Source organism: Hyperolius riggenbachi, chromosome 11, assembly GCF_040937935.1.
Source record: "Hyperolius riggenbachi isolate aHypRig1 chromosome 11, aHypRig1.pri, whole genome shotgun sequence".
NCBI classification, from domain to species: domain Eukaryota; kingdom Metazoa; phylum Chordata; class Amphibia; order Anura; family Hyperoliidae; genus Hyperolius; species Hyperolius riggenbachi.
The window spans coordinates 186,770,958-186,797,560 of NC_090656.1; the positions used below are offsets into that span (position 1 = coordinate 186,770,958).

The 26,603-nt window shown below is 43.5% G+C and overlaps 1 protein-coding gene across 2 annotated transcripts in view; it reads right to left on the reverse strand.

Annotated features, from left to right (window-relative positions):
* GNAO1 (G protein subunit alpha o1) overlaps positions 1-26,603 on the reverse strand; it is a 384,990-nt gene that overhangs the window by 198,073 nt on the left and 160,314 nt on the right. For both annotated transcript variants that reach the window (XM_068260490.1, XM_068260492.1), the window contains exon 3: positions 25,324-25,465. In XM_068260490.1, the coding sequence (XP_068116591.1) occupies positions 25,324-25,465 (142 nt within the window). The remainder of the gene's footprint in view (positions 1-25,323; positions 25,466-26,603) is intronic.

Here is a 26,603-nt window from a genome sequence, read left to right on the forward strand (position 1 = left end):
AAAGAACAGGCAAAAGTTTGTGATTCATGGGGGCTGCCATCTTTGTCATGGGGGCAGCCATCTTTTTGGTTGAAAGGAGGTGACAGACACAGCTCCAACTATCCTGTGTCCTGATTACCCCTCCCAGCTGCACACACTAGGCTTCAAATGTCAAATTCAAAATGCAAAAAAAGAAAAAAATTGCACCAAAACAGCAGAACGAGAACAACATCATCAGAAATCCCATCATGCTTTGCACAGCATCAGGGGAAAAAAGCCCGGGCAGTTTTCTTCTGTGCAGCTAAAAATGAGGCTTGTATAAGAGAAACAAAGTTCTGATGCTGTGAAACTGTTAAAGAAACCCCATGCCTTTTCAGTGCTGCTGAGTCGGTTTTTAGTCCGGAGGTTCACTTTAAAGGGAACCTGAATGGAGTAAAATTATTTAAAATAGACACATGATGTACCTGCAAAGTAATATTACATACTTACCATCAGTTCCTCTCAGAAACCCACCATTTTCTTCTAACAACGTTTTGTTCCAGTTCTGACAAGATTTTGTCAGAACTGGAATATATCAGTTGCTGTCAGTTATAACTGGAAGGACAACTGATGAGCAAGGTAATGTCCATGTTTCCCTATGGCTCAAGTGGGCGATATTACAGTTCAACAGTGTGCTGACCAGGAAGCTGTTATGGGGTGATGGCCATTTTCAAAATGGAGGACGGAGAATTCGATAGATCACAGTGGACAAACAGGACGCAGGAGATTTACGGGTAAACAACGCGGGAGGTAAGTAGGACATGTGTATGTATGTTCTGACTTTTCATTTTCAGTTTAAAGCTTTGACTATCTGTGTGTGCCTTCCAGGTCCCAGTAACTCCTACCCCCCCCCCCCCCCCCCTTCACCCCACTGTTCTCACCTGTCCAGTCTTTGCTTTTCCCTGTCAGCTGCTCAGTCTTCTTCACTTCCGAGTTCCTTGCACCAGACAGACACTAGGGGCACTGTGACCATTGGACGCCTCTAGTAATTAGCCTCTGCATTACATCACGCTACACAGGCTCCCGGGGACACGGAAGAGTAGAAGACGGAGCAACTGGCGTGAAGAAGAAGTAGGGACCTGCGGGATAGGTGAGAGTAGCTTTGTTGGCCGCTGAATCGAACACCGCTAACGACACGCTCCCAATCTGCCGCTGATTGACCAAAATGTTCCCTCCGGACCGATCCTAATCAAGCAATTTCCACGTGAAATCGCTGAATTAGGTCGATTGGTCCACTACAGATTTGCATATGGAATATTTCACCTTCATCAGATACAAGCAACACATCTGGACAGTGGCAGTGGACAATACAGCAGTCCACAGCATATCCCTGTAGCAGGACAGAATACACATACATGGCACTGCTCTAACAATCTACAGCAGTGCGAGCCTAACCTAGAACAATGTCCACTCTCAGAGGGTGAATTTGTGGCTACAAAGGGAATCACACGGCTGCACAAAGAATATTGCATTAGAATATTCAATGGTCATCCTACCCCATAGAGTTATAAATAGAAGCACATTAGTACTTCTCAGAATGGGTCGCTAGAGGGAAAAATAATACAATCTTTATGCCCGCAAGTTTCCAGGCTCGGCTTCTAGTTTAAATGTATTAAAATGGGGCTGCCTGCTCCCATCCTCTAATGTATGAGGATTTTATACCTTCCTGTCTGCACCGGCCCCTCAGGATTTTCATCTATTTTTCCACAAATACCAGCTTACTAATGTGGCTGAAATAACCTAACAGACTCCAGTGGAAACCATTTAAACTATTTTTAATCTGATAATATATCTTTACTGTGGCTCAGCATGGCTTTGTCATATGAGAGAAAAGGCAGTTTTTTTTTTATCCTGAACGCCCGCATGATAAGATCTGATATTTATCTCTATGGTCGTTTTAAGTACTAAATGCTGATAAAAGTCCGGCCGTTGTTATTGTTCCGTTTCTGGGAGACTCAGTTTCCCCTTAAAAAAAAAAAGAAGACCTGTCACCCAGGAATCAAACTTTGCATTAAACATTGGCAGAGGGTAGGATTAGTGGCTGCTTAGCTCTTTATTTAGTAAATTTTTGTTACCTTTTATGGTGAAAATAATGGATAAACACCTCTGGCTAGGCGCCTGATCATAATATTATGCCAACAAGCTCCAGCCAACCCAGATGCATGCTGGGAAATTTACATTAGCAGAGCTTACAAGCAGCCCCACCCATTAATATTCTCTGAAGAACCTTTTTTTTCCCCTATCTTTAATGAGTAACACAGATGACACCTTTGATTTAAGACAAACAATGTCTAAATTAAAAAGTAAATGAACTCAACTTTCTGGAAATCAGAGCGTGAGCTCCCCTTACAAAGAGAATCTCAAACACATCTTTGGTTAAGACAGACACAGCTCTGACGGACATGCAGCTCTGGCGATTTGTAAAACAGTACAACAGAGGCGCCAACAAGAATAAAAGCGATTAAAAACCGTTTAAAAGGGGGAAGTTGGTGGACTCCCCTCCCTTGTAGAAAAGAAACTGACAATGGGACGTTACTCACATACAAAGTAACTTTTATTAAAAGCTCCAAGATTTGCAATGCGTTTCACAGGTCACTATCCCGCTTCATCAGGCAATAGTTTGGAGGGTACACAGTCGGGTCAATATCCTGGCTAAGCGCCTCTGACTCAAAACGCCAGAGCTGCAGCCACTAGGACATGCTCCATAGGCAGTAGCCGTGTAAGGCTCCCTGCATGCTGCAAATCCGATTTGCGATTTTCCCTGAATGCTATCAACAGAAGAACGCAGAAAAAAAACGCAGCATGTAGTAACGATTAAAAATCGGAATCGCATGTAAAAAAACTATTAAAAATTGGAATCTGAATCAGAATTGCATGCAGTGTGCAGGGGGCCTTAGGGAGTGTTCCCCCGGGTCACCCCCTGAATAGGTGCTGGCTTACAGAACAGGAAGAGCCTAACCAGTACACTCCAGTTAAGGGAGGGTTCACACCCATTGCAGAAAACTGAACTCTTGTTTGCAGGCATTTTTTGCATTTAAACTTGCGTTTGCAAATTTTTGCATCTATTTTTTCAACGTCGCTAATGAAAGTGAATGGGAAATTTCATGCGATATGCAAATTTATGCTGCAAGAAGCAAGTTCTTTTTCACGCATGCGAAAACGCAAATTTTAGCATAAGTGCGATTTTCCATTGACTTTCATTAGAAGTGCGGCAAATATGTTTTCACATTCAAAAAACGAACACAATTTTTAATGAGTGAACCCAACCTACAGGTGGCCACACACACACACACAATACAATAAAATGATCCAATTTTACGGCAATTCGATAAATATCAGATCTCCCAAAAACATCAAAAACTTTTCTTTTTTTATTTGACTGAAAAATCTGATCGAATTTCAAGTTTTTTTCAATTTTTATCAATCCGAAATGCTGGAAATGTTTCTTAAATTTTTCTAAAGATTGTATGGTGTGTGTTAGAATGTCAATTTATTAACCACCCTGGCGATCTATTTATTGCGGCCGTGGGTGGCTTTTTTTTTTTTTTTAAATTGGTTTAACTTAGTGTAGCTAGCACTACGCTAGCTACACTTCCGCCTCCCCTCCACGTCCCCCGGCAAAGTTCCCCCCCCCCCCTCCGATCGCGGACGGCAATATTTACCTGGCCGCAATGCCGCGATGGCCGAGACTTCCGCCATAGCTTCAGGCGTTGCTATGGCGACGATCGGGCATGACGTCTGAAGTCATGCCCAGTTCCGATCGCTGCCAGCCTCCGGCGGGGGGTTATGTATAAAACAGCGGCGATCGGGGGATCAGAGCGGACCGGCGGCGATCGGAGGGGTGATGTAGCTAGCCAAGTGCTAGCCCCCTCCAAAAATTTGGTAAAAAAAAGACCCTCCAGGGCCTGAGAAATCGATTGCGGCGGTAATGGACGAGCTGAGCTCTTTATTACCGCCAAGGTGGTTAATATACACACCCTAGCAATTTTCTCAGAGTTTCCAATCATTTTTATAATAATTGGGGGAAAATTGAACATATGTGTGTGGTAAATTGGTCATATTTTTTAAATGTTACAATCAGTCAGAAAAATGTATTGAAATTGTTGAATTGAACAGATATTGAAAACATTGTATGGTGTGTGGCCACCTTTAGACTGGAAGCACACTTGTTTGCTGAGTTTTCTGCCATATGCGTTTGTTTCTAGGCTAGAGGCCTATGTGTACAGAACTCAGCCCGAAATGGTCGCATGAGGGATGCAGTCCCAATCCTTGCGAACAACAGAAATTGTGAGTGTCTGTCTAGGCACCTTTAGTCTGTACTACAGAGAACGACGGGTCCCATCCCCCTGGGTGGTCGTTCTCCCGACAGTAGTGCGTGTGTACAGTCTGTCTGCAAACTGATAAGGCTGTTTCTCAATGACCCGCTCTACTGTCGCTGGAACACCCTCCCAGCGGTTTCCAGTCGTTCCTGAAAGTAGAGCGTGTGTACGAACCATTTAGCTCATGTGGGCAGGCTTCTCTCCCCTATTGCGTATCTTACTGCAGTATCTGCTTGGGTATTGCCTTTGTTTGTGCACACACTTCATTGCATCACACAGTATTCATCTGTACAGCACTTCAGAAGATGTTTCAACAATGTATCAATAATAATCATTCACACTAGCAAAGGTGAATCTATAGTTTGCCTGTTCCAGGTGGCACCGTTTCAGGATGGTCTGTGGAAAGGTTTGTGAATGCAGTCTAAATATTTGCAGATTACAAAACATTCATGAGGTGCCAAATGTTTCACCAAATGTGACATGAGCAGAAGAGATGTCCCAGTGATAGGATCCTCTAGATGGGTTACTAAGTGACAATGCTTCCCCTTCTTGTCTGCTTCAAAACAGCTTATCTCTTAATGGTGACTGTGGAAAGTGTGAACACATGACAGTTACTGAAGCAACGTTACAGGACTTTATATCAGATCTAAACATTCTTCGCATGACAGAGTCCCATGGTACCATGGCAAACTACACACACAGAGGAAGCTGAATCTTTGCTAATAACCAGAGCGTCAGAGTGGGGTCGTTATAAAAGTGTAAATGCAGCATTATTGTAAACTAGACATAAGCCCGCCTGTTAAAAAAGAAATGGACGCTAGGGCTTGGACGCGACCCCCCTCACCCCTTTCTTCCAACTTACCAACAACTGCGCACCATTGGCCACCCGTCTTCCTACTGTTCCAAGGCTGCCCACGTGCTGCTCATGTGTGCTGGCCCAAACACACGGACGCAGGAGGACGCAGGGACACGGGTTTCAGGACCGCCTTAAATGAGTCCTCATCCACCCCCAACCACCTCTCGGTGGGAGTCCCCCAAGGTTCGGTCCTTGGCCCCCTACTGTTCTCCCTATACACATCCTCCATTGGCAAGGTTATCTCCTCCATGGGTTTTAACTATCATCTGTATGCAGATGACACCCAGATCTACCTCCACACCCCTGACATATCCACCACTACCATGGACAAGGTCTCCTATCTATCAGCCATCTCCTCCTGGATGTCCGCTAGGTTCCTGAAACTAAACCTAGACAAAACGGAATTTATGATCTTCCCACCCCGGACATCCATAAACCTCCCAGATGTGCATGTCACTGTTAACCACACTACCATTCACCCTACCTCTCAAGCCCGCTGTCTCGGTGTCACCCTGGACTCCGCACTCTCCTTCACTCCCCACATCCAAAACCTCACAAAGTCCTGCAACTTTCACCTTCGTAACATCTGTAAGATTCGTCCATTCCTCACCTCTGCCACCACCAAACTCCTCATCCATGCCCTCATAATTTCCCGCCTTGACTACTGCAATGCCCTGCTGTCTGGTCTCCCTATGACCCGAACAGCCCCACTGCAGTCCATCATAAATGCAGCAGCCAGAATTATCCACTGCTCCCATCGCTCCACCATGGCGGATCCCCTCCTTGAATCCCTCCACTGGCTTCCTATCCAGTCCAGAATCAGATTCAAGATACTGTGTCTGACCTACAAATCTGTCCACAAAACCTGTCCAACCTACATTTCCGATCTTACTCAGAGGTACACCTAGCCGCTCACTCCGCTCTTCCAATGAACTTCGCCTAACTGCCCCCCGCATCACCCAGTCCCATGCACGCCTCCAAGACTTCTCAAGAGCTGCTCCAACACTATGGAACTCCCTACCTCCACCCATTAGGGCAGCCCCCTCCTTCAACATCTTCAAGAAAGCCCTCAAAACTCACCTTTTCACTCTGGCCTACTACCCCTCACAAGTGCTCTAAACCCACAGCTGAACTCTGGTCTCCTACCTCTCGTGTCCCTACCTCTCCCTTTAGTTTGTAAGCCTTTGGGCAGGGTCCTCCTCCTTTTGTGTCCAACCTGATCATGCACCTCCATTACTGTGAACCCATGCTAGGCATCTGAGTGAACCTAACTTGCCTAATCTCCATGCTCCCATCCAGTGACTGACTAAGCATTACCTTGTACTCATACTGTGCTGCATGATCTGGTCTTTCTTGTATTCCTGTATTGTCATTTTGCTGTATGTCACCCCTAAATATTGTATGTATCCCTATTTATTGTCCAGCGCTGCGTAATATGTTGGCACTTTATAAATACAATAAATAAATAAATAAACCATACCCCAAATCAGGATCAACTGGAATAGCAGTCATGATGCTTTTCTTTGTTCAGCTGTATAATGTACTAGTAAGGCTGTTGCCTTTGATGTGGGATTTGAGCCTTGGACCCGAGTTCACATCTCAGCTCAAGCCAGTATGTCAAAAAGTAAGGAGTCTTTAGGCAAGGCTCCCTAATGATCCTGGTGGCTGCAGCCCTGAAGCGCTTTGAATCCACCAGCATAAAAGCACAATATAAATATTTTGTGTCTTGTCTGTCTCCTCCTTAATTTCCAATGCCAACCAGAGAAGAAGGGGCTAGGTGCAGAAGCTGCTGGGTGGTGTTGTACACTATATTGCTGTGCACCTTCCTATGGATGGATGGGTACATATCTAATAATTTTTTGGGCTAGTCCAGAGTTTCTCAAATCTGTCATAGCACCCCAATGGTACAGGTTTTGCAGAAAATCTCACATATACACTTTTTCCATGTAACTGAGACACTAATTACCCAACCTGTGCATAGATGAAGTGGCCTGCAAACGTACCATTGGGGAGTCACGAGAACAGCTTTGAGAAACCCTGGGCTAGTCACTGGTCAGAGTTCTAAGCAAGGTGGTTATATACATTTTAATTGCTATTTATTTGGAGTGTCAGGCAAAACAACAGTTAAATCTAACCATAGATTCTGGTCAAAAGAAAACCTGCTGCAGATCTGAAGAGACCTGCATGGCATGAATAGAGCAGCATCAGGATGGTTAATCATTTTTAGAATGGCACAAAAGAGAGATTACACAGTTACAAATATGTGAGTACTGGCTGTAGATCATAAAATAGGAAGCAAATCTTTACTACTCTATGTAGTGCACACTTATTTTGGTAAAGAAGCGGCTGTATTACCTTTAAGCCAGAAGACACATTAGGCAACAGTTGCCTGATCTGGCTGTTTTATATCCAGTGACCAGGGCTAAATAGCAAGGCCACAGGACAGAAAACGAGGCATGATTTCTAATATAATTGGAAGTGTGTGTGTGTGTGTGTGTGTGTGTGTGTGTGTGTGTGTGTGTGTGTGTGTGTGTGTGTGTGTGTGTGTGTGTGTGTGTGTGTGTGTGTGTGTGTGTGTGTGTGTGTGTGTGTGTGTGTGTGTGTGTGTGTGTGTGTGTGTGTGTGTGTGTGTGTGTGTGTGTGTGTGTGTGTGTGTGTGTGTGTGTGTGTGTGTGTGTGTGTGTGTGTGTGTGTGTGTACGTACATACACACACACACGATTTCTCAGCTGATGCAGAGCTATAGACGATTGGGCGATTCCAACTGGTGAAAGGGAACATGTGTTCCCTCAGCTAACATAACAGTGATCAATACATTCTTTTTGCTGCTGGTGCTGCTGTTGGGAGAAGTGTCTCAAGCCGGGGACCCAGTCTTTCAGCAATACGGAACTGCCTGCAGTGCTGCACACAGGAGCCACGATTGCCGCTGGAACAAGGAGAGGCAACAGACCCTTCTCCCAGCAACGCCACAATAGCGATCCTTGCATGGAGGTGCATAAAATGAGGGCCATACTGGTGCCCATGGCTATCTATGGGGGCATTATTTAGGGCATATCTGGCAATCTATACTGGGGGCTAATACTGGGGGCACATCTGACTATACTGGGGCAATACCAGCCTACTTATACTGGGGGGAACCTAATACTTGGGGCACATCTGGCTACCTATATTGGGGGGGGGAGCTGCCCACTTTGAGATCTCGAATGCTGGAGAACCTACATGGCCCAACCAGCGCATACATTTGAAATGGCCACTGCCAAATTTTGGCTCAAAGACGGCTTATAGTAATCGATAATTTCCAACAAGTTCGATCAGGTTGATTGTACCTACCGTTCTGACGGGAAATTGCAATGGCATTCTAGTTGCCATAGAATAATGTCACTTTAAGTAGACCTAGTCTTAAAGTATATTAAAGTGGACCTGAACTCAGAACTCCTCTCTGCTCTAAAAGATACACAACATCACATTAAAGTGAACCTCCAGACTAAAAATTGACTCAGCAGCACTGGAAAGGCCTGGTGTTTCTTTAACGATTTCACAGCATCAGAACTTTTTTTCTCTTATACAAGCCTCATTTTTAGCTGCACAGAAAAAAAACTGCCTGGGCATTTTCCCCCTAATGCTGTGCAAAGCATGATGGGATTTCTGATGTTGTTGCTCTCCTTCTGCTGTTTTGGTGCAATTTTTTTTTTTTACATTTTGAATTTAACATTTGAAGCCTAGCGCATGCAGCTGGGAGGGGTGATCAGGACACAGGACAGTTGGAGCTGTGTCTCCTGCTCCTTGTCACCTCCTTTCAACCAAAAAGATGGCTGCCCCCATGACAAAGATGGCAGCCCCCATGAATCACAAACATTTGCCTGTTCTTTTAAAATGGGGTGGGTAAGAGATTATATTACCTATCTATTCTAATTAACATAACTAATGTAACTTAATGACAGTAAGTTTGTTTAGGCTGAAGTTCACCTTTAAACAAAAAACATTTCTTTGTTACAGCTGATACAAATCCTAAAATAAATCTGCCGTGTGTATATTTCCTGCTTCATGGAAGCAGACATATTGTTTACTGCCTGTACTTTCAAATGGGCTTATCTGCCATCAATCATGTGACACAGGGGAAGGATCAAATTACAACTCGTGATTAAACACAAACGTGGGGGAATTACACAGGCTAAACACTTTAAATACATACAGGGTGCATTTCTGTTATGTTTTCCTTGTGTCCTGTGCAAGAGTTTAGGTCCACTTTAAAAACATCTGCAGGTACCCAGACTGGCGCAGCATTCTAAAAAAAAACTGACAACTTTGTATTTTATCAGGGAAATAATGCAATAATGCAATATCTTTTAGGTTAACTGCTAATCTGCAATACAAATTTCCTCACCTTGACAAAAAAGCTAAGACACTAAGGATATTGGCTGAACTGCTGGGCATGAATTGATCAATTCTGTCATCAAGTGCTCCATAAATGGGGTCAACTATCATGTCCTTCAGAAGGACGGATCATAGTCTGCTGCGCTAGGAAAAACATCCCTCCCAATGATTATAAATTCTGATACGCTTCTCACTTTTTTATTTAAACTGCAAACATTGCAATCCCGTGAAACCAAAAGAAAGTGACAGGAAGACACTCAGGACGCAACAGCGCACAAACGGTTTTGCTTTACACAAACAGGATTCTGCTAGCGTTAAGCAGGTTCCTGTTGTGACCGCGGCCAATTATAAAGGAAATTACGTTTATTGCTTCATCCTTTATTATTTTCCATTCTACATGTCAGATTCCAGATTGTCCTGGAGATATCAGAAAGTTGCTCACTCAACGTCCGCTGTATATAGCTGCTCCTAAAATGCTCATAGCAAGTGGCACAAGCATTACAAGAATTGGAGATTCTTTGAAAGGCTTTCAATATTAGTATTATGATGCTACAGTAACGGAGGAAAAATGATTTTCCAGCAGTAGCATGCCTACGCAGTCTGCACTATAATAATATTTAGATACATATAGATGCCTATAGATATCATGGCCCTGATGAAACCTCAAATTAAGGGCTCTGCCTATGACACAGAAGACCAGGGTTCAAATCTCGGCTCTTCCTGTTCAGTAAGCCACCAACCTATTTAGTAAGGAGACCTTGGGCAAGGCTCCTTAACACTGCTATTGCCCACAGAGTGCGCGCTAACGGCTGCAGCTCTGGCTCTTTGAGTCCACCAGGAGAAGGAAAAAAAAAAAAAAAAAAAAAGATATAAATGTAAAAGAACGGTTAGGGACCTTTCCCTCTTATGTGCAGCGCTGTCAGTTGTGATGCAATGTGGGCATTGTAACATGTTGCTGTTCAAAGTACTGAAAGCAATCCTGTGCATTTCACATAGCTCCCAATTGTCCCTCTTTTGGAGGGACAGTCCTTCTTTGGGAGCCATGTCCCTCTGTCCCCCTTTCCTCATTTGTCCCTCTTTCAGGACTTTGTCCCTCTTTCTATGTCAATATATTTATATTTCTCTACTAAAAATGTGTTTGACTAAACTTTATTCCCATCTTTTAAATTGATAGATTACTAATTCTAAAATGTTAATATGAAGGAAAATGAACCAGGATAGAAAGGACCAGTGTAGTTTTAAATTATAAAACACTAGCGGACCCGCGGCGTAGCATACGCCGCATAAGAGGGTAGCGGGCAGGAAGGTGGTATTGAGCACAGCAGCGGGGAGGTCGGACCCCCCCCCCCCTCACCTGGGTTCCTCCATCTGCGCTCCCCCTCCAGCATAAGCTCAGCAGCAGCCGCCGCCGCTATTAGTAAGAGGCAGCGGGCGGGGACGACTCACCTCTACTGCGTTTCAGCGTGCGTTCCTCTGTTGTCACTTCCTGCAATGCCGCCCACTGTATTGTAAGTGGACAGCATTGCAGGAAGTGACAACAGCGGAACGCACGCTGGAACGTGGAAGAGGCGAGTCATCCCCGCCCACTGCCTCTCACTAATAGTGGGCGGCGGCGGCTGCTGAGCTTAAGCTGGGGGGGGGAGCGCAGATGGGGAACCCAGGGAGGGGGGGGGTCCGACCCCCCTCCCCGCCGCTGTGCCCAATACCCCCTTCCTGCCAGCTACCCCCTCCAGCTCGGCGGCAAGTGTAGGACCGCCCCTGGGGGCACTTCTTCTTGCTTGAAGGTTGAGGCACTTAGCCTATTATATATAAAACATATTTTTCTTATGAAATCTTTATGGTATACGTGACTAGGGGTGTGATGGGGGCGTGATCAGGGCGTGACTTAATTGTCCCTCTTTCTCATCTGGACAAAAAGTAGGGATAATAAAAATTGCACCCTGCAAGAAGAAAACACAGAGACAACAGGAGCCCAAATGGTGCAGTATGTCACAGTACCAGAAGCATGTAAAATATGCGAATGTATTATACTCACAAAGGTGGGTTGCAGAAGGGCAACCGACCACTAGAAGCAGGTGGAGATGTATAGCCCCGACTCCACTCGGGTGGCCAGACAGAGCTGGTGATGGTCGCACTCTTGCTAAAAAGCAAACCTCAAATGACCTAAACTGGTCAAAGAGGGTTGATCCCCCTCCAAAAGGAGGGTGAAGGCACAAGGTAAAGGGGGAAGAGGCGCCCAGAGCAGATAAAACACGTTAAAAACAAATAAAATGAAAAAAGTGAGGTGGCTTACCTCAATGAAGACAAATTCACGCATTAATAGAATTTTATTACACTGGCAACGCGTTTCGTGGGTGCATACCCACTCAGGCCAAATAGCAGTGCCTAATAGTGCTTGTAGCCACAAATAAGGCGCCTTATTCTACAAACTGCCATATCAACAATAAAAGTATGCCTGACTGGGGGAACGGAGTCAAGCAGAAAACCGGTGACTAGTGTTAGTAGAGTTTACAAAAAGGAGCTGCCTTTTAAATTATGTTCTTTCAAAGCCAAAAAGCCCTTTGGTATGAGCTTATCCCAGCACAATGACACTGTGTGCATAATAAGCACTTTCCAACAGAAGAATATGTGATATTTGAGTCAAACTAGGACCAACGTCTGCAAAGAAAATGTAAAATACTTTAATGACATTTGTCACCGCATGCCTGAATAGATTAGGATGAGCTTGAAAGTCAAGCAATGAAAAAAAGAAAAAAAAAATCTAGTATTTCTCACAACAAGCTTTGCAGAGGAGACCTGTGTAAGCACAAAAGCCAATACATTTTAATGGCTTGTTTTACCCAGGGGCACCAACTCTCAGCTCCTACAATTTTCCTTCTGACGCCCAGTTTTTTTTTACCTTTTCTCTTGAAAATGGATCTGTCAGCTGCATACAGCAGCATATTAAACCCTGGAATGAACAGAACTGGCAGTGAAATCAGCTATGCTGACTGCGTAAAAAATATAGGGAGTGATTTTGCTCATTCTGGATAACATGGTAGGGTTGAATGGAAACTGCGGTAGGTGTGTGCCTAGGTGGCAATATGGAGCCTCACTACCTCAGCAGCATTGGTTATTGTCCCAAGCACCGCTATAGCATTTGCAGGCATGTGACGTCCCGCTGTGTATGTAAGGCAGAGTTACATGCACGCATGTGGACAGGAATGATGCTCATGTCACTATCTGGCTGAGGAGGAGTCAGGACTGACTAAAAAGTCACAAGGACACATTGCTTGCAGAGGAAGAAAGTAATAGGTCACAATATGCTTAATTTTGAACTAAAAGAGCATCACAAGACACAGAAAGTCGCTGTCTCTGGGTCACATGACATGGAAGCCAGTGGGTGGCAACCTGGGCAGACATCACTACATATTATTGGGGCACATGAGATGGGGGCGTGGTTAAGCCACCAAGCAAGCACTCTGAGATAATACTGCACATTACAAAGAGGAACTTCAGCCTAAACAAACATACTGTCATTAAGTTACATTAGTTATGTTAATTAAAAAAGATAATTAAAAGAACAGGCAAATGTTTGATTTCAGGAGGGCAGCCATCTTTTTGGTTGAAAGGAGGTGACAGGGAGCATGAGACACAGTTCCAACTGTCCTGTGTCCTGATCACCCTTCCCAGCTGCTAGGCAACGTGAACAACAACATAGGAAATCATATCATGCTTTGCACAGCATCAGGGGAAAAAAGCCCAGGCAGTTTTCTTTGATGGGTGGAGCTTAGCTAAAAATGCAGCTAAAAATGATGCTTTGGTAAGAAAAACAAAGTTCTGATGCTGTGAAACTGTTAAAGAAACACCAAGCCTTTTCAGTTCTGCTGAGTAGATTTTTAGTCCGGAGGTTCACTTTAAGACACACACAGAACCTTCAGGGATCGGGACTCAACCTCTGTACAGACACTTTACTAGTGTCAATGCGTTCTTGTTCCTATTGAGGGGAGCAGAAGGACGACAAGCAATGCAAGAGGGATTGCAATGGAGGGGAAGGTGTAAGGGAGAACAAGAGACACAGTCGGCACTCAAATAGGATAATTCAGCAGTCCAGACACAGCAGGGCCAGCCGTACACATGCTACAATCTTGGCAAAGTTGGACCAGCTGCCTTAGTAGACCGAGGTTGGGGGTGGTCTGCTAGACAGAGATAATGGTGCATACTACTCAGCCATGAGATGGTGGCCTTGTGTATGGGTGCTACAGGGCAGACAGACTATGGCACACATTACCACGGTGTGTGAAATAAAGACTGTATATGTACGCAGCTGGGCAGAAAGGATGGCACACATGTACATGAGATGGAGAAAGCACAAAGCACATAAGCAAGGAATCAGGCCCCTGCAGTGGGCTAGTAAAGTGGGTGCTGCATAGACCGCAGTGTTACCGTAATTGCAGCTATAGCAGCGCCCATGGTAATTAGGTGGCACGGGTATAGGCGGAAGGGGTTAGCACTGACTGATATTGCAGCTGTGGGTGGAGTCAATTAAGGTTAGACATCTATAGAGGGTGGGTTCAAGTGAGAATAAGGTTAGGTTTAGCAATCAGATGTAATTCAGACACTACTGCAGACAAAGATCGTCAGGGCTGCCAGGCAACTGGTATTGTTTAAATGAAAATAAATATGGCAACCTCCATATACTTCCGTGGAAATGAACAGAGACGCCAAAAGGATAAAATAAGCTTAAAACTTTTATTTATTTATTTATTTTTAAACGGGGGAGGCAGTGGTTGACTTACCTCCACCATATACTTCTGGCTCCAGGTTCAATTACCATAATTATTCTGTTCTTTGAGATCAACAAAACATTTTGAAAACCATCTGTTTACCTACAGGCCAGTACAGGGTACAAGGAAGCGTTCCCGTGCTGCAGGACAGACAAAGAAAACAACCATACAAAATCTAGCCCAGCCAAATCGTGGCGTTTACACAAGACAGAGCAGATGTCAGTTTATGACATGATTGGGGGGAGGAGTTAGAGGAAAGCTATTAAGGCAAGAAGGGGTGTGGCTGAATGGCCAGACAAATTCAAAGACCCACTAAAGCTGCTCACACACTAGGAGATTTTACCAGTTGATGCAGATTTGATCACTGCAATCAAATCTGCTAGAAAGCGCCAATGTAAACGTTGCTCGATCCATTTTCCGCATGAAATCAATTTGGTCGATCGGCAGCAGGTCAGGAGCGCTTAGCTAGAGGCTTTTGACTTGGAGATGAAGGAGGCAGAATAAAGGCACTGCTCTCACCTGTCCTGCTAGAATCCAGTGGTTTACTTCATGCCACGGGTCTCCACCTCCCTGTGTCTTCAGCTTGTGTCACATGACCAGGAAGAGACGAGGACAGAGAGGAGGAAACCCACAGCATGAAATAAACCACCAGCCGGGGGACATGTGACAGAGGGATAAGTGAGAGCTCTGCTTTGGGAAGGGGAGAGAGACCTGGGCGGCGAGGCAGGCGGTGTACCATTGGAAATCTGTGTGCTGTGTGTGGGCAGCAGAAAGATCCCTCTGTGATCAGATTCAATCAGAGAGAGATCTATCTGATGGTCAATCAGGTAGCCATCTACAGGTGTATGGCAATCTTAAAGTGGACCTGAACTCAGAACCTTTTCTCTGCTCTAAGAGATAAGTAACAGCATAACAACCTTTAAAGAAAAACATTTTTGCTACAGCTTGCCGAACTCCTGCAATAAATCTCCAGTGCATCTACTTCTTGGTTTCATGGAAACAGACAACGGGTCAACATCCCGTGTTCAAATATTAGCTGTGTCTGTAGAGGGACTGCCGAATTTCTGCGCCGACACAGCTGAGAGCTCAAATTACACTTGCAATTACTTACATATGAGAGGAAATTAGACAGGCTCTTCTCTCTAAAAACACACATGGTGCATTTCTCGGTTCTCCTTGTGTCCTGTGCAAGAGTTCAGGTCCACTTTAAAGAGGAACTCCAATGAAAATATTGCAATAAAAAAGTGCATTCTTTTTACAATAATTATGTTCAAATGATATAGTCAGTGTTGGTCCATTGTAAAATCTTTCCTCTCCCTGATTTACATTCGGACATTTATCACATGGTGACATTTTTACTGCTGGCAGGTGATGTCAGTGGAAGGAGATGCTGCTTGTTTTTTTTGGCAGTTGAAAACAGCTGTAAACAGCTATTATTTCCCACAATGCAACAAGGCTCCCACAGTGTGAGGTCAGTACCTCAGTGCTGTGAGGCGCTGACATTTGTGGGAGAGGTTTCACCCCAATATCAGTCATACAGAGCCCCCCTGATTATCAGTTTGTGAAAAGGAATAGATTTCTCATGGGAAAGAGCATATCAGCTACTGACTGGGATAAAGTTCAATTCTTGGGTACGTTTTCTCTTTAAGGCCACCTCAACATATTATGTTACCGGATTTAATTTAGTGCTCTTGTTGTACGACACACCTGTAGGATTATTTGTTGTAACATAAGCCTTCTAGATCTGGATTACAGTAAAGTCAGAGAAGGAAGCCCCCACAGATAACAGAAGTCTTACTTCAATAACCAACCCTGATGCTAGGTACACACGATGCAATTTTAAGACAGATTTACTGTCAGATCAATTATTTCCAACACGTCCAATCTGATTTCCGATCAGTTTTCCACAGAAGTGAATGGAAAATCATTCGGAAATCAAATTTGACATGTTGGAAATAAATAGATCAGACAGTAAATCTGTCAGAAAATTGCATCGTGTGTACCTAGAAGAACCCTTAGCATAATTTGCGTAATCATTAACAACCCCTAAATCTATCCCTTAACCGAATCCAAATTCCTAATGGTAACCTGAATAAAAACACAATAAAAACAGGACACATTAACATTGAGTTCTCAATGCAGCTCACATGAGCAGTCTCTGTATTCCCCCTTCCCATTGAAACAGCCTTGTAGAAGAAACGCAGGTTGTGCTTGAATAAGTAAAAATGATTAGCTTTGAAAAAGCTGGACTCCTTTTCAGCAGAGGTAATGAGTTTCTAAGAAAATCATTCACAGGTACATGGCGCCTGGCACCTAGAGGTACGATCCAGAATGCCACAATACCCGCCATGCACAGGTCCTGCTCTCATATGGCTGAACAATGTGCAATCCTATTAAAGACAAGAAGAAATAAAAGAAGGTTTCGGACGCAACCTGGTACCCACGGAAGAGCCAGCATAGGAAGACACAGAAAAGGAGCCAAAAGCAGAAATGTAGCTATAAATATATGGTAGTCACCTGACAGCTAAATGGGCCAACAGCTAAACAAGTTTCCATGCCTCATCTTTGTGCTCAAGCTAAACCTGAATGACTAAGATTCACAATGGTTGGAGATTGCTATTAAAGTGACAATGAAAAAAAAAAAACTTATGATATAATGAATTGTATGTGTAGTACGGATAATTAACAGAACATTCGTAGCAAAGAAAAGTCATTTTTATTTTCAGTTATATAGATTTTTTTTAAACATTAGATCATTTTATCATATTTGCAATTACAAACTGCACTCTGCATTCTATGAAGCAGAGCAAAGCTAATGATCGTTTGAACTTCCCTGAAGTAAAATCTTATCTGAAGTTGTCATTCACTGTTTCTTTGATGTATAAGTGCTTCAGAAAATAGCACTGTAGCCGACGTCAGAGAAGCTCTTTTGCATAGAGAACAACTGAAGTTTCTAAAGTGTAAACTGTACAATAGCCGACTGAGCCAGCCCGCGCATTAGCATAGAGCCCGCGGCTCCGAGCTACTGCGCATGCGCAGACGGGATGAAGCTTCTAATGCGCAGTCATGAATACAGAAGAGGAGCCGTGCAGCCATGACGAGGAGGGGGTCATCTGCGCCTGCACAGAACACACAAGCCCATGTTCGAGTGATTGACAGCAGCGCTCGCGCAGGCACAGTAGAGGACCTCAAGGTCGGCCGCTGCACTGGCTCCGGTGATGTGCCAAGGGACATATTGGCTGCAAAGGGCTGGAGGAAGCCCCGTGTAAGTAGGTCTAAAGGTAGCAAAAAAGGCATGATGACTCCTTTAAAGCAAACCTGAAGCGAAAAAAGTATGTACAAGGAATTGTATAAGCTTAATCCATCAAGACAAATAGCATGCCTTATCAAAGTTAACACGCCTTTAAGAAATTCAGGGTCATTATCCTATACTTTGTGTGGAATTATAAGAGGCCTCGTGTTAAATATTCTCTTTTGATAAACCTAAATGACCTAGGCGGTTTAGCCCTTCCATCTATTCAGCATTATTACTTCGCTGCACAGATTCAGCAGATCGCTACTTGGTTTTCCACCGAAAACCTATATAACCCCGAAGCCATGGGTTAGGATAATGATCTGACAAAGGAGAGTGTTGCTTTGGATATTTTACGTGAACACATTCCTTCAAACAAATCACAAAATACAATTTTAATACAAGCCTGTACAGTTTGGAAAAGAGTGGAGGGCCTCTACTCCTCAACTAAGTACGACTACCACACCCCTCTTTGGCACAACCCACAGCTTCCTGAGTTCAACTCCATCCCTAACCCAATTTTTTGAGAAAGGGCTGGAGTTGTATTCTTAGGCCACATAGTAAATGGACAGAACCTTGCTTCCTTTGAAACCTTGCTGGAACGCTATCCCACAATCGTATCTCACCATTTTAGATATCTGCAATTAAAACATGCTTTCCAAGTGCAATTCAAGAATCTATCCATTCACATTGAATCTCACAACATATTACAATTAATTGAAAAAGGTCCCGCTAGGCACCAAATAGGTGACATATACAAAGAATTAATAGAAAATGGAGCCTGTGATCGCACTTTAGCATCTAAGGAGAAATGGCTCAATGAGGGACTGGTCCTGGAGGATGACAACTGGGATGAGGCCTTAGAGGCAGTTAAAAGTCTCGTTGTGCATTAAGGACCGTGCCACCCACCTATACATTTTGCATCAGGCATATCTCACCCCGTCTCGAGTGGTCAAGTATAATGCCACTGCCAGCAAACTATGTCCAAAATGTGGATTCGACTCCCCCTCATTTTTTCACTTAATTTGGAGCTGCCCTCAAATAACCGCTTTCTGGAAACAAGTAATACAATTTTTACATGACAAGATGGGTTCCCCAGTAACCCTAGACCCAACCTTGTGTGTGCTGGGTGTCATCCAGGATGAGGGTCTACAACCTTGCACTTAAGCATTTGTTCCTGAAACCGTATTTGCGGCGCACCAGGAGATAGCCCTACGTTGGCTGACTCCTGTGGCGCCGCCTCTTTCCAGTTGGATTAAACGCTTGGATGACTGGTTGGCTTATAAAAAATTGGTCTATACACACAGGGGTCGAATCCCTCAATTCCACCTTATTTGGGATCAATGGAAAAACCGTAAATAATCTCCAGCCATTTAATTTTAACCTAATATGCCCTCTTCATTACTGCATGTCAGTGGCGTGACACTTTCCATCCTAAATTGCGGTTATACAATAGCACCTGAAATTATAAGTCACGCACTATCACACTTTAAGCGCTATTCCTCCCTTACTGCCTTCTACTGTTCTTAAAAACTACATCTGACAAATGTATTCACCCCTTTATCTCATACCTTGTGGTTATCAATGAAAATGTTTTACCTAATGACACTTGTTGATTTGCAGAATTGAGTGTTAAATATGTGTCATATATATTTGGTCTGTGCCTACGTTTACTTTTACAACTGTTCCCTTTGCTGTGGGATTGCAGTATTTGCCTGTACATATTTTATATGCTTAATAAACTTTATTGGTAAAAAAAAAAAGTTAACACGTCTTTTCAGAGTAGCATAGCCTGCTAATTGGCAATGACAAGAGCTCCACTTGTCCTGCCCTGAGCCCCTGCGGGTTCGTAGCGCTCGCTATGCTACTCCGATAAGGCGTGTTAACTTTGATAAGGCATGTTTTTTATCTTAGTGAATCAAGCTCTATGTGTGGTACGGATAAGGAATAGAACATTAGTAGCATTAAAAATAAAAAATAAAAACATTTTTATTTTCATTTTCTTTTAAATAACATTGCTGCATTCTGTCACAGTTGCAGTTTTAAAAGCACACTGTCTCTTAATATGCATTGACTATTTGAAGTTTCTTGCAGTAAAACCTTATCTCAAGCTGTCTCTCGCTGTTTCTCTGCTGTTTAAAGTGGTGTTGTTACCATAGAAATCAAATTTCAACAGCAACTGGTCTGAGTTTGTTAAGTGATTAAGATGCTAATCTTGCATTCAAAACTTACAAAACTTTTTCTGCTGTTATGGTTTGGAGTTATGACATACTTTAGGAGCACCGGCCCTAGTGCCAAACAGTGCTAAACAGTTGAATGCTGGGAGTTCTTTTTATCTATAATATATTCATCCTCTTCCATTTCCCTGCCTTGCTGCTTATCAGAGACACCCTCTCAGTAGGAGTGTCTGAAGACTCTAGGAGGAGGGCAGCTAATGAATACACAATGAGCAAGGGAAGGGAGGGGGGAAAACAAGAGTCAGGGGGCATATGATGTCAGCATTAGCTTGGCAAGATGGCCACTGCCTAGAATAGGATTTTCTGCTTTTCCTTTGTAAAATTCATAGGAATCATTATATGGATAGCACAATACATATGTTATGTAAGTAGTAGTATTTACCTACTTATATGTTTTGTTTTTTTTATTTCTAGGTTAGCATGGGTGTCGCTTGTTCTTTAACCTCCCTGGCGGTCAATTAAATCCGCCAGGGAGGCAGTGCAGCACTATTTTTAATTTTTTTTTAAAATCATGTAGCTAGCCTAGCGCTAGCTACATGATAGCCGCTGAGCAGCGGCATTCCCCCCCACCCCTTCCGATCGCCTCCGGCGATCAGGCCCATCAGGAAATCCTGTTCATCAGGAAATCACGTTCTGAACGGGATTTCCTTTAGGGCTTCCCCCGTCACCATGGCGACGGGCGCGATGAAGTCACCGACGTCGTGACATCACAGGGAGTCCCGATCCACCCCTCAGCGCTGCCTGGCACTGATTGGCCAGGCAGCACACGGGGTCCCGAGGGGGGGGGGTGCACTCTCTAATGTAGTGGGTAGCGGCGAATTCGGCGCGGAGGTTACACGCAGCTAGCAAAGCTAGCTGTGTGTATCAAAAAAAAAAATTAAGCAAATCGGCCCAGGAGGGGCTGAGCAATCCTCCACGGCGGCGGTTACCGCTAAGGAGTTTAAAGTAGACCTGAACTCTTGTACAGGACGGAAGGAAAACAGAGAAATCCACCATGTATGTATTTAGAGAATTTACCGTAGCTTGTTTAATTCCCCTTCATTTTTGTCTAATCACAGGTTATAATTTGATCACTTCCCTGTGTCACATGACTGTCACAACAGAGATGGCAGATAAGCTCATTTCAAAGCACATGATAACATGTCTGCTTCCATAAGTCAGGAAGTAGAAACTAAGCAGATTTATTTTAGGATTTGTATCAGCTGTAACAAAGAAATGTTTTTTTTTAATTAAAGGGTATTATGCTGTTGCGCATCTTTTAGAGCAGAGGGGACATTCTGAGTTCAGGTACAGTGCTTCAGACTGTGAAGAGCTCAGAGAAGCTCTTTTGCAGAGATAACAACTGTAACAAGATTTGTTTTAACACTTCCTGTATTGGAAAACAATGAGACTTTTCTTTGCTACTTATGTTCTATTTCTTAGCTGTACTACAAATACAATTTATTATATCTGCTTCAGGTTTGCTAAAAAAAACTGCATTCATTTTAAGTACACAAATATTTTTTAATGTCTTTAAAGTAAAATAAAGAAGGCAAATTGCAGTACCCAACCCCCAATTTTAGAGCCTACACAGATGCTTCCTATTTTGGTAAATCCTACAAGAAAACAATCCTATATACAAATTACCGTATTGTTCATATTCCAAATCCCAAATGAGCTTTGTCTGTTCTCTGCCATGGAACTGGCTGACCCTTATTTTCAAATTAGATTTCTGTACAAAACATGAGACTGTATATTTGGCAACACGAGGGATTGCTGATATTTCTAAATTTAAAAAAAGGTATTCCAGCAGATGCTGGAAAATGATTATACAAATCAATGGATTGTGAAATACTTAGTGCGAGAAGGAAGACATAAAAAGGATTTATGAACAGGTAAATAAGGGTAATGTTGCAGGAAGCCTAGAAAGCAAAGCAATTGAATGGGCACCATGGGACTGAAGGCTGGTTTCATCAGAGTACAAACCGGGGAGGTTATACCATGGCCAGACAACTACAGTAAATCACTTAGAATGTGATGGAGAGGTTTGCATCTTTCTCATTTCTTTGGATCACCAATTAAGACTATTAAGTTCTCCTAAATTCTACTACTGGAAAATCCATGAAGAAAGTCTAAAATTGGCTGGTTCTCACCATGTGATCATGTCTGCTTCCTGTTTTAGGCCATACACTGTGCTTCCCAGCAATTTGACAGACTGGACAGGTGGAGGAAGGTTTTCTTTGGGCCAGGCCATTTTTATCAGTTTTTGTTTTTTTTGTCTGTCGCAGAAAATTCTTGCTGCACACATTTTTGAACACCAGGACAGGATTGGAAGAAAAGTCAATGGTGATGCAGGAAAGCACATTTTGTGTCCTTTTAATGTAAATGCAGATATTGAAGTTCTGTCAAGTGAATAGGCAATTCTTATTGAGGGATGTCTCTTCCTCACTGCCATCTCCAGTCCATTGAAATGAGCAGAAAGAAAACCTATCAAAACGCAGATGTCACCAGACGTATATGTACGACGGTGGAGGACCAAAGAGGAGACCAGAGGATTAAAGCGCATCTTGCTTGGATGGTGGCACTTTGTGATACATTCCCCTTCCACTCCTCTCAATAAATCCGCACACTCCCAGGAAAAAAAATAGTATTCTTTCTCCTAACCGCCTCATTCCCCATACAGTAAATAAGCATAACTGATATCCTAAAATCTAAACCGTATTGTAATTCTTAAGTAGAATAGCGCAGTTATGAGATTCACGACACACTGCTGGCCAATAAACTGTCTTACCAGGTAGCAGAGCACTTCAACCCCTCCCAATGGGCTGTATTGAGGAAGAGGCGTGGCCAATTTAGGGGGCATCCAGGGAGTGTGGGAGGCAGCATGTCAGTGCACAGAGTGTTGGCAGTATGGGATCTATGGTTCTGCATTTCTGCATAAAATTCCTGTGCTACTTTTTTTTTTTTCTTCTTAAATGTGTGTCACTTTTTATATATTCTATTTGGCAGGGGAGGAACCTCTGGAAATTATTTATCAAGACAGGAGCAAAGGTGGCCAAACATCTATCGGCTTGGCGGCCGATCGACCATTCGATTTGATAAATTATTAAATCGGAGGAAAATCAGTGCCGCCAAGATCATGTCAAATCGACGATGCAACCAATTTCGGGCCGATCAGACATGTTGCATGTTGGGCCATCGTGGTCGATCAGGTACGTGGCAGTAACAGTGTTCGATATCAGGGTGAGGAACAAACGCAATGAAACCCCCAGAGCTGTCCCCCCCCCCCCCCCCAATGTAAAATGTTTCCACACAGTAAACTTTACCAGTCCGTATTCGCCTCTGGCGCCGTCCCCAATCCATATACTCGCAACCCGCGTGGTTTATGGAGTAAAGTGGACATGTGATGTCACACACGTGTCCACGTATACACCAACCATATAGGAGGAGTTTGGAGCCAGCGGTGGACTTGGGACAGGTAACATATACTGCACCTGGGTGCATTTTACATTAGGGGGAACAGTGTCCCGATGGCGAGGCGGCGCATGTGACGTAACAATGCTGATTCCCATTCAATTTCAGCATGAAATCGATCAGAATCGACCTGCGGTGCATGGGCAGGCAACAGATCTCTCTCCGATCACATAGAAGTAGAAAGAGATCTGTCTCTTGGTCGATCTGATGTATGAACACCTTAAGCTTGCTTAAGCCTGGGGCAATTGCCCAGAACCATTGGTCAGAACCCCTGTTCTATTTGTCAGCTAAAACCTGACTGGTCCATCTTTCTTTGCACTGGTCTGGGAAAATAAGACTGTGAAATTGACTTAGCTGTAAATGAAAAAAAAGAAGAAGAAGCTGGTATAGTCCAGGTCCAAGCAGCACAAATGATGGAAATAAGACTTAACAACCGATACATTTCCAGAGCAGATGTAGAACATGTTCAACAGATACACGGAGTAGTAGACCATATTCATGGACTGTAGTAGACCTGCATCATGGTCATGAGGGAGTCTGCAGTCTGGAAGGATGATTTAGCAGAAATAGGACCGACTCCATGTTTTCTGTTACTATCTTGTAGGTTTCGATCACACTGATGGTTTTTGTAGTGCTTAACTGAAGTGCCATGCCGCTCCTTAACCTCTTGCATATGAAAACGGCATTCATAGCAATTTAGTACACATGTGGAAAAGGTTGCAGTGTGGTGGGAAAATCTTGACATGCAGCACATGGGGGCCTTCCAGATGACAACAGTTAGCTGTGTCCATTAAAAATCATTGGTGGCAATTTCAAGTAATTACATATCAACAGTATCCAGAGGGCAGCAAACCACTCAACTGAGCTGCGTCACCAATGATACCAAGCACTTCAAAACGGTCTAGAAAACCTTATCCACAGGTTGTATGTGGTTTCCTCCCATCAGTGTGTGCCAAGCTAATGATACAATCGCACTAGTGGGCGCCTTTAGATTGTAATTGGATTAATCATCACACACCCATCAAGGCACATTAGAAATGGTCAATAAAGTGATGATAACTCCGGCTTGTGGGCAAATATACTGCAAACTGTATGCAGCTTGTATTCTGGTCAATCAAATTCAGCAGGCGGCTTGTGGCCCACTACAGATCGTCAATCGCTGTAGCAAACACTCAGTGTTTTAGCTTGTGTTTGCTACATCGATTTCCAGCACAATTCGTCCAGTGATTGGAAATGCTAAACACTCTACTGGCAAAGATTGCACACCTCTTCTTATTTGCCTTTACCTTTTAATGTAGTATCCTGTGTTAATAAAAGCTGAAAATACCAGGCCTCTCATTTCCGCCAGCTTCTAAGGTATAGCCCAGCCTCCTAGCACAAAAGGTCACGGGTGCTTCTCTACCTCCAAATAGAGATGAGGTTGTTGATCTTTTGTGCTAGGGGGCGGGGCTAGGCACTGAACACACTGCACCTTGGTAGACACGGCAATTACTTTAAAAATGTTAAACATAAAAATCGCCTACAAAGTCACTGCAAAATCGCTTTTGAAAAGCGATTTTACTGTGATCCCATCTCTTGTATTGAAGTGCAATTGCTCCAAAAATGCTGAAGGACCAACGACTGCTATTTAGCCAAATCCCTCCCGTGAGTTTCCACTCTATTTACTTTCATTAGTGTAGCATTTTTTGGAATTGTCGCCGATCCCAAAGCACAGCTGAATGCGCTCTAGTGGGCCCAAGGCCTAAAGTGCATTTGATTTTCCTAATTCCAAGCTGTATACAATTTGCATGAGATCTGCCTTTGAGCTGGAATTCTAGCAAACTCAATGTCCACCAGCGTTCATGTGTGTTGAATGCATACATCAGGGGTGATTGCCTTGCTGGGATACCTGATCATCGGGTGTGGCTTGCATATTACCCAATGGGAAGTAGCAAAAAAAGAGTTATGTACTTATCAGGGAGGGCGTTTATTACAAGCTACACAGAGAGAGAGAGGAGATTAGGACTCACCCTTCTTTCCTTGTCCCCGTACTCGATGCCCAGAGTGTCCATGGCGCGGACAATGGCTGCCAAGGACTGGATAGTGTTGCTATAAACCACAGGCTTGTATTGTTTGACATCTTCACCTGAGAAGCCATCTTCATGGATAATTCTGTAGCAAAAAAAAGAAAATACATTTCATTAATGATCACAGCTTACAAAGGCCAAGCAACTCATATCATAAGCAGGCAATCAATACATGTGGTAAAGAAGAGGACACAAACGTGGTTTATGGCGGTGGAAAATGACAATTATATAGAAAGGGAGCATCACAAAAACAAGTAGGTAATGCCTTCCAATTGAGGTTCCAATAATTCAGACAATAACCATTTCCAGTACAGTCCAATTCCCAGGGCTGCTGCTCTTCAATAACCATAGAGTAGCTTTGCATACATTATTAATTGTGGTGGACACCCCATTAAACCAAGTGCCTGAATGGAGCAGCTCAGATTACAGGAAGCTGGGTCCATCAGTGTTACAGGTTAAGAGGCTTTATAAATATGGATTAATGGCTACTGCGTAAGTGCTCTGAAACCACTTTAAGTGTCAATCTTTGATTTATACTTATTTGGTCGCAGCGCAAATCAACCCTAATTGTGTACAGTCTCCCGCAATACTCCGAAGAGGCAATCACAGGCAAGTGACGGACAAACGTCTTCTCCGAGGGTGACATGTCACAGGACGCGCAGTCATAACACGGTAATATTAACAAGAGGCTGGTGGAAAATTCAGATGACAGCTAGTGCAGTGAGAATAAAGACAAGAAGAAAAAATACATAGCACATAGCAGGCCAATGCTAGGCACAAAGGCAGGTAAATGGCTGTAATGTACAGAACTTAATAAAACGAGCCGCATAACACACTGTTCCATCACAAAGTAATATTCCAAGAAGCCTCCCCATGTATGTACATCACAATGTGACCTCAGACTTCAATAAAACGCATTTCTGCTTTATTACTTTGGACAAAAGAAACAGAAACTGCCTGTCTGATTTATACAGACTTGCTCGAAATAGACAGCCAAAGTGACACTCAAGAGGACCCATCTCTTTGTTACAGACATAAATAAACATAATTTTGCAAAATGTAAGCCACGGGTAGAATTTTAAGTACCTTCTCTAGGATAAGGGGACTTCTGAAATAATGGCTCTTGTATGAATTAAATCAGTTCCAATAGATCACCCAAAACCCACCTAAGCATTGTAGAAGTACGTAGAAAAACGTTTGCTCAGTCCTACCCACTTCCTGTA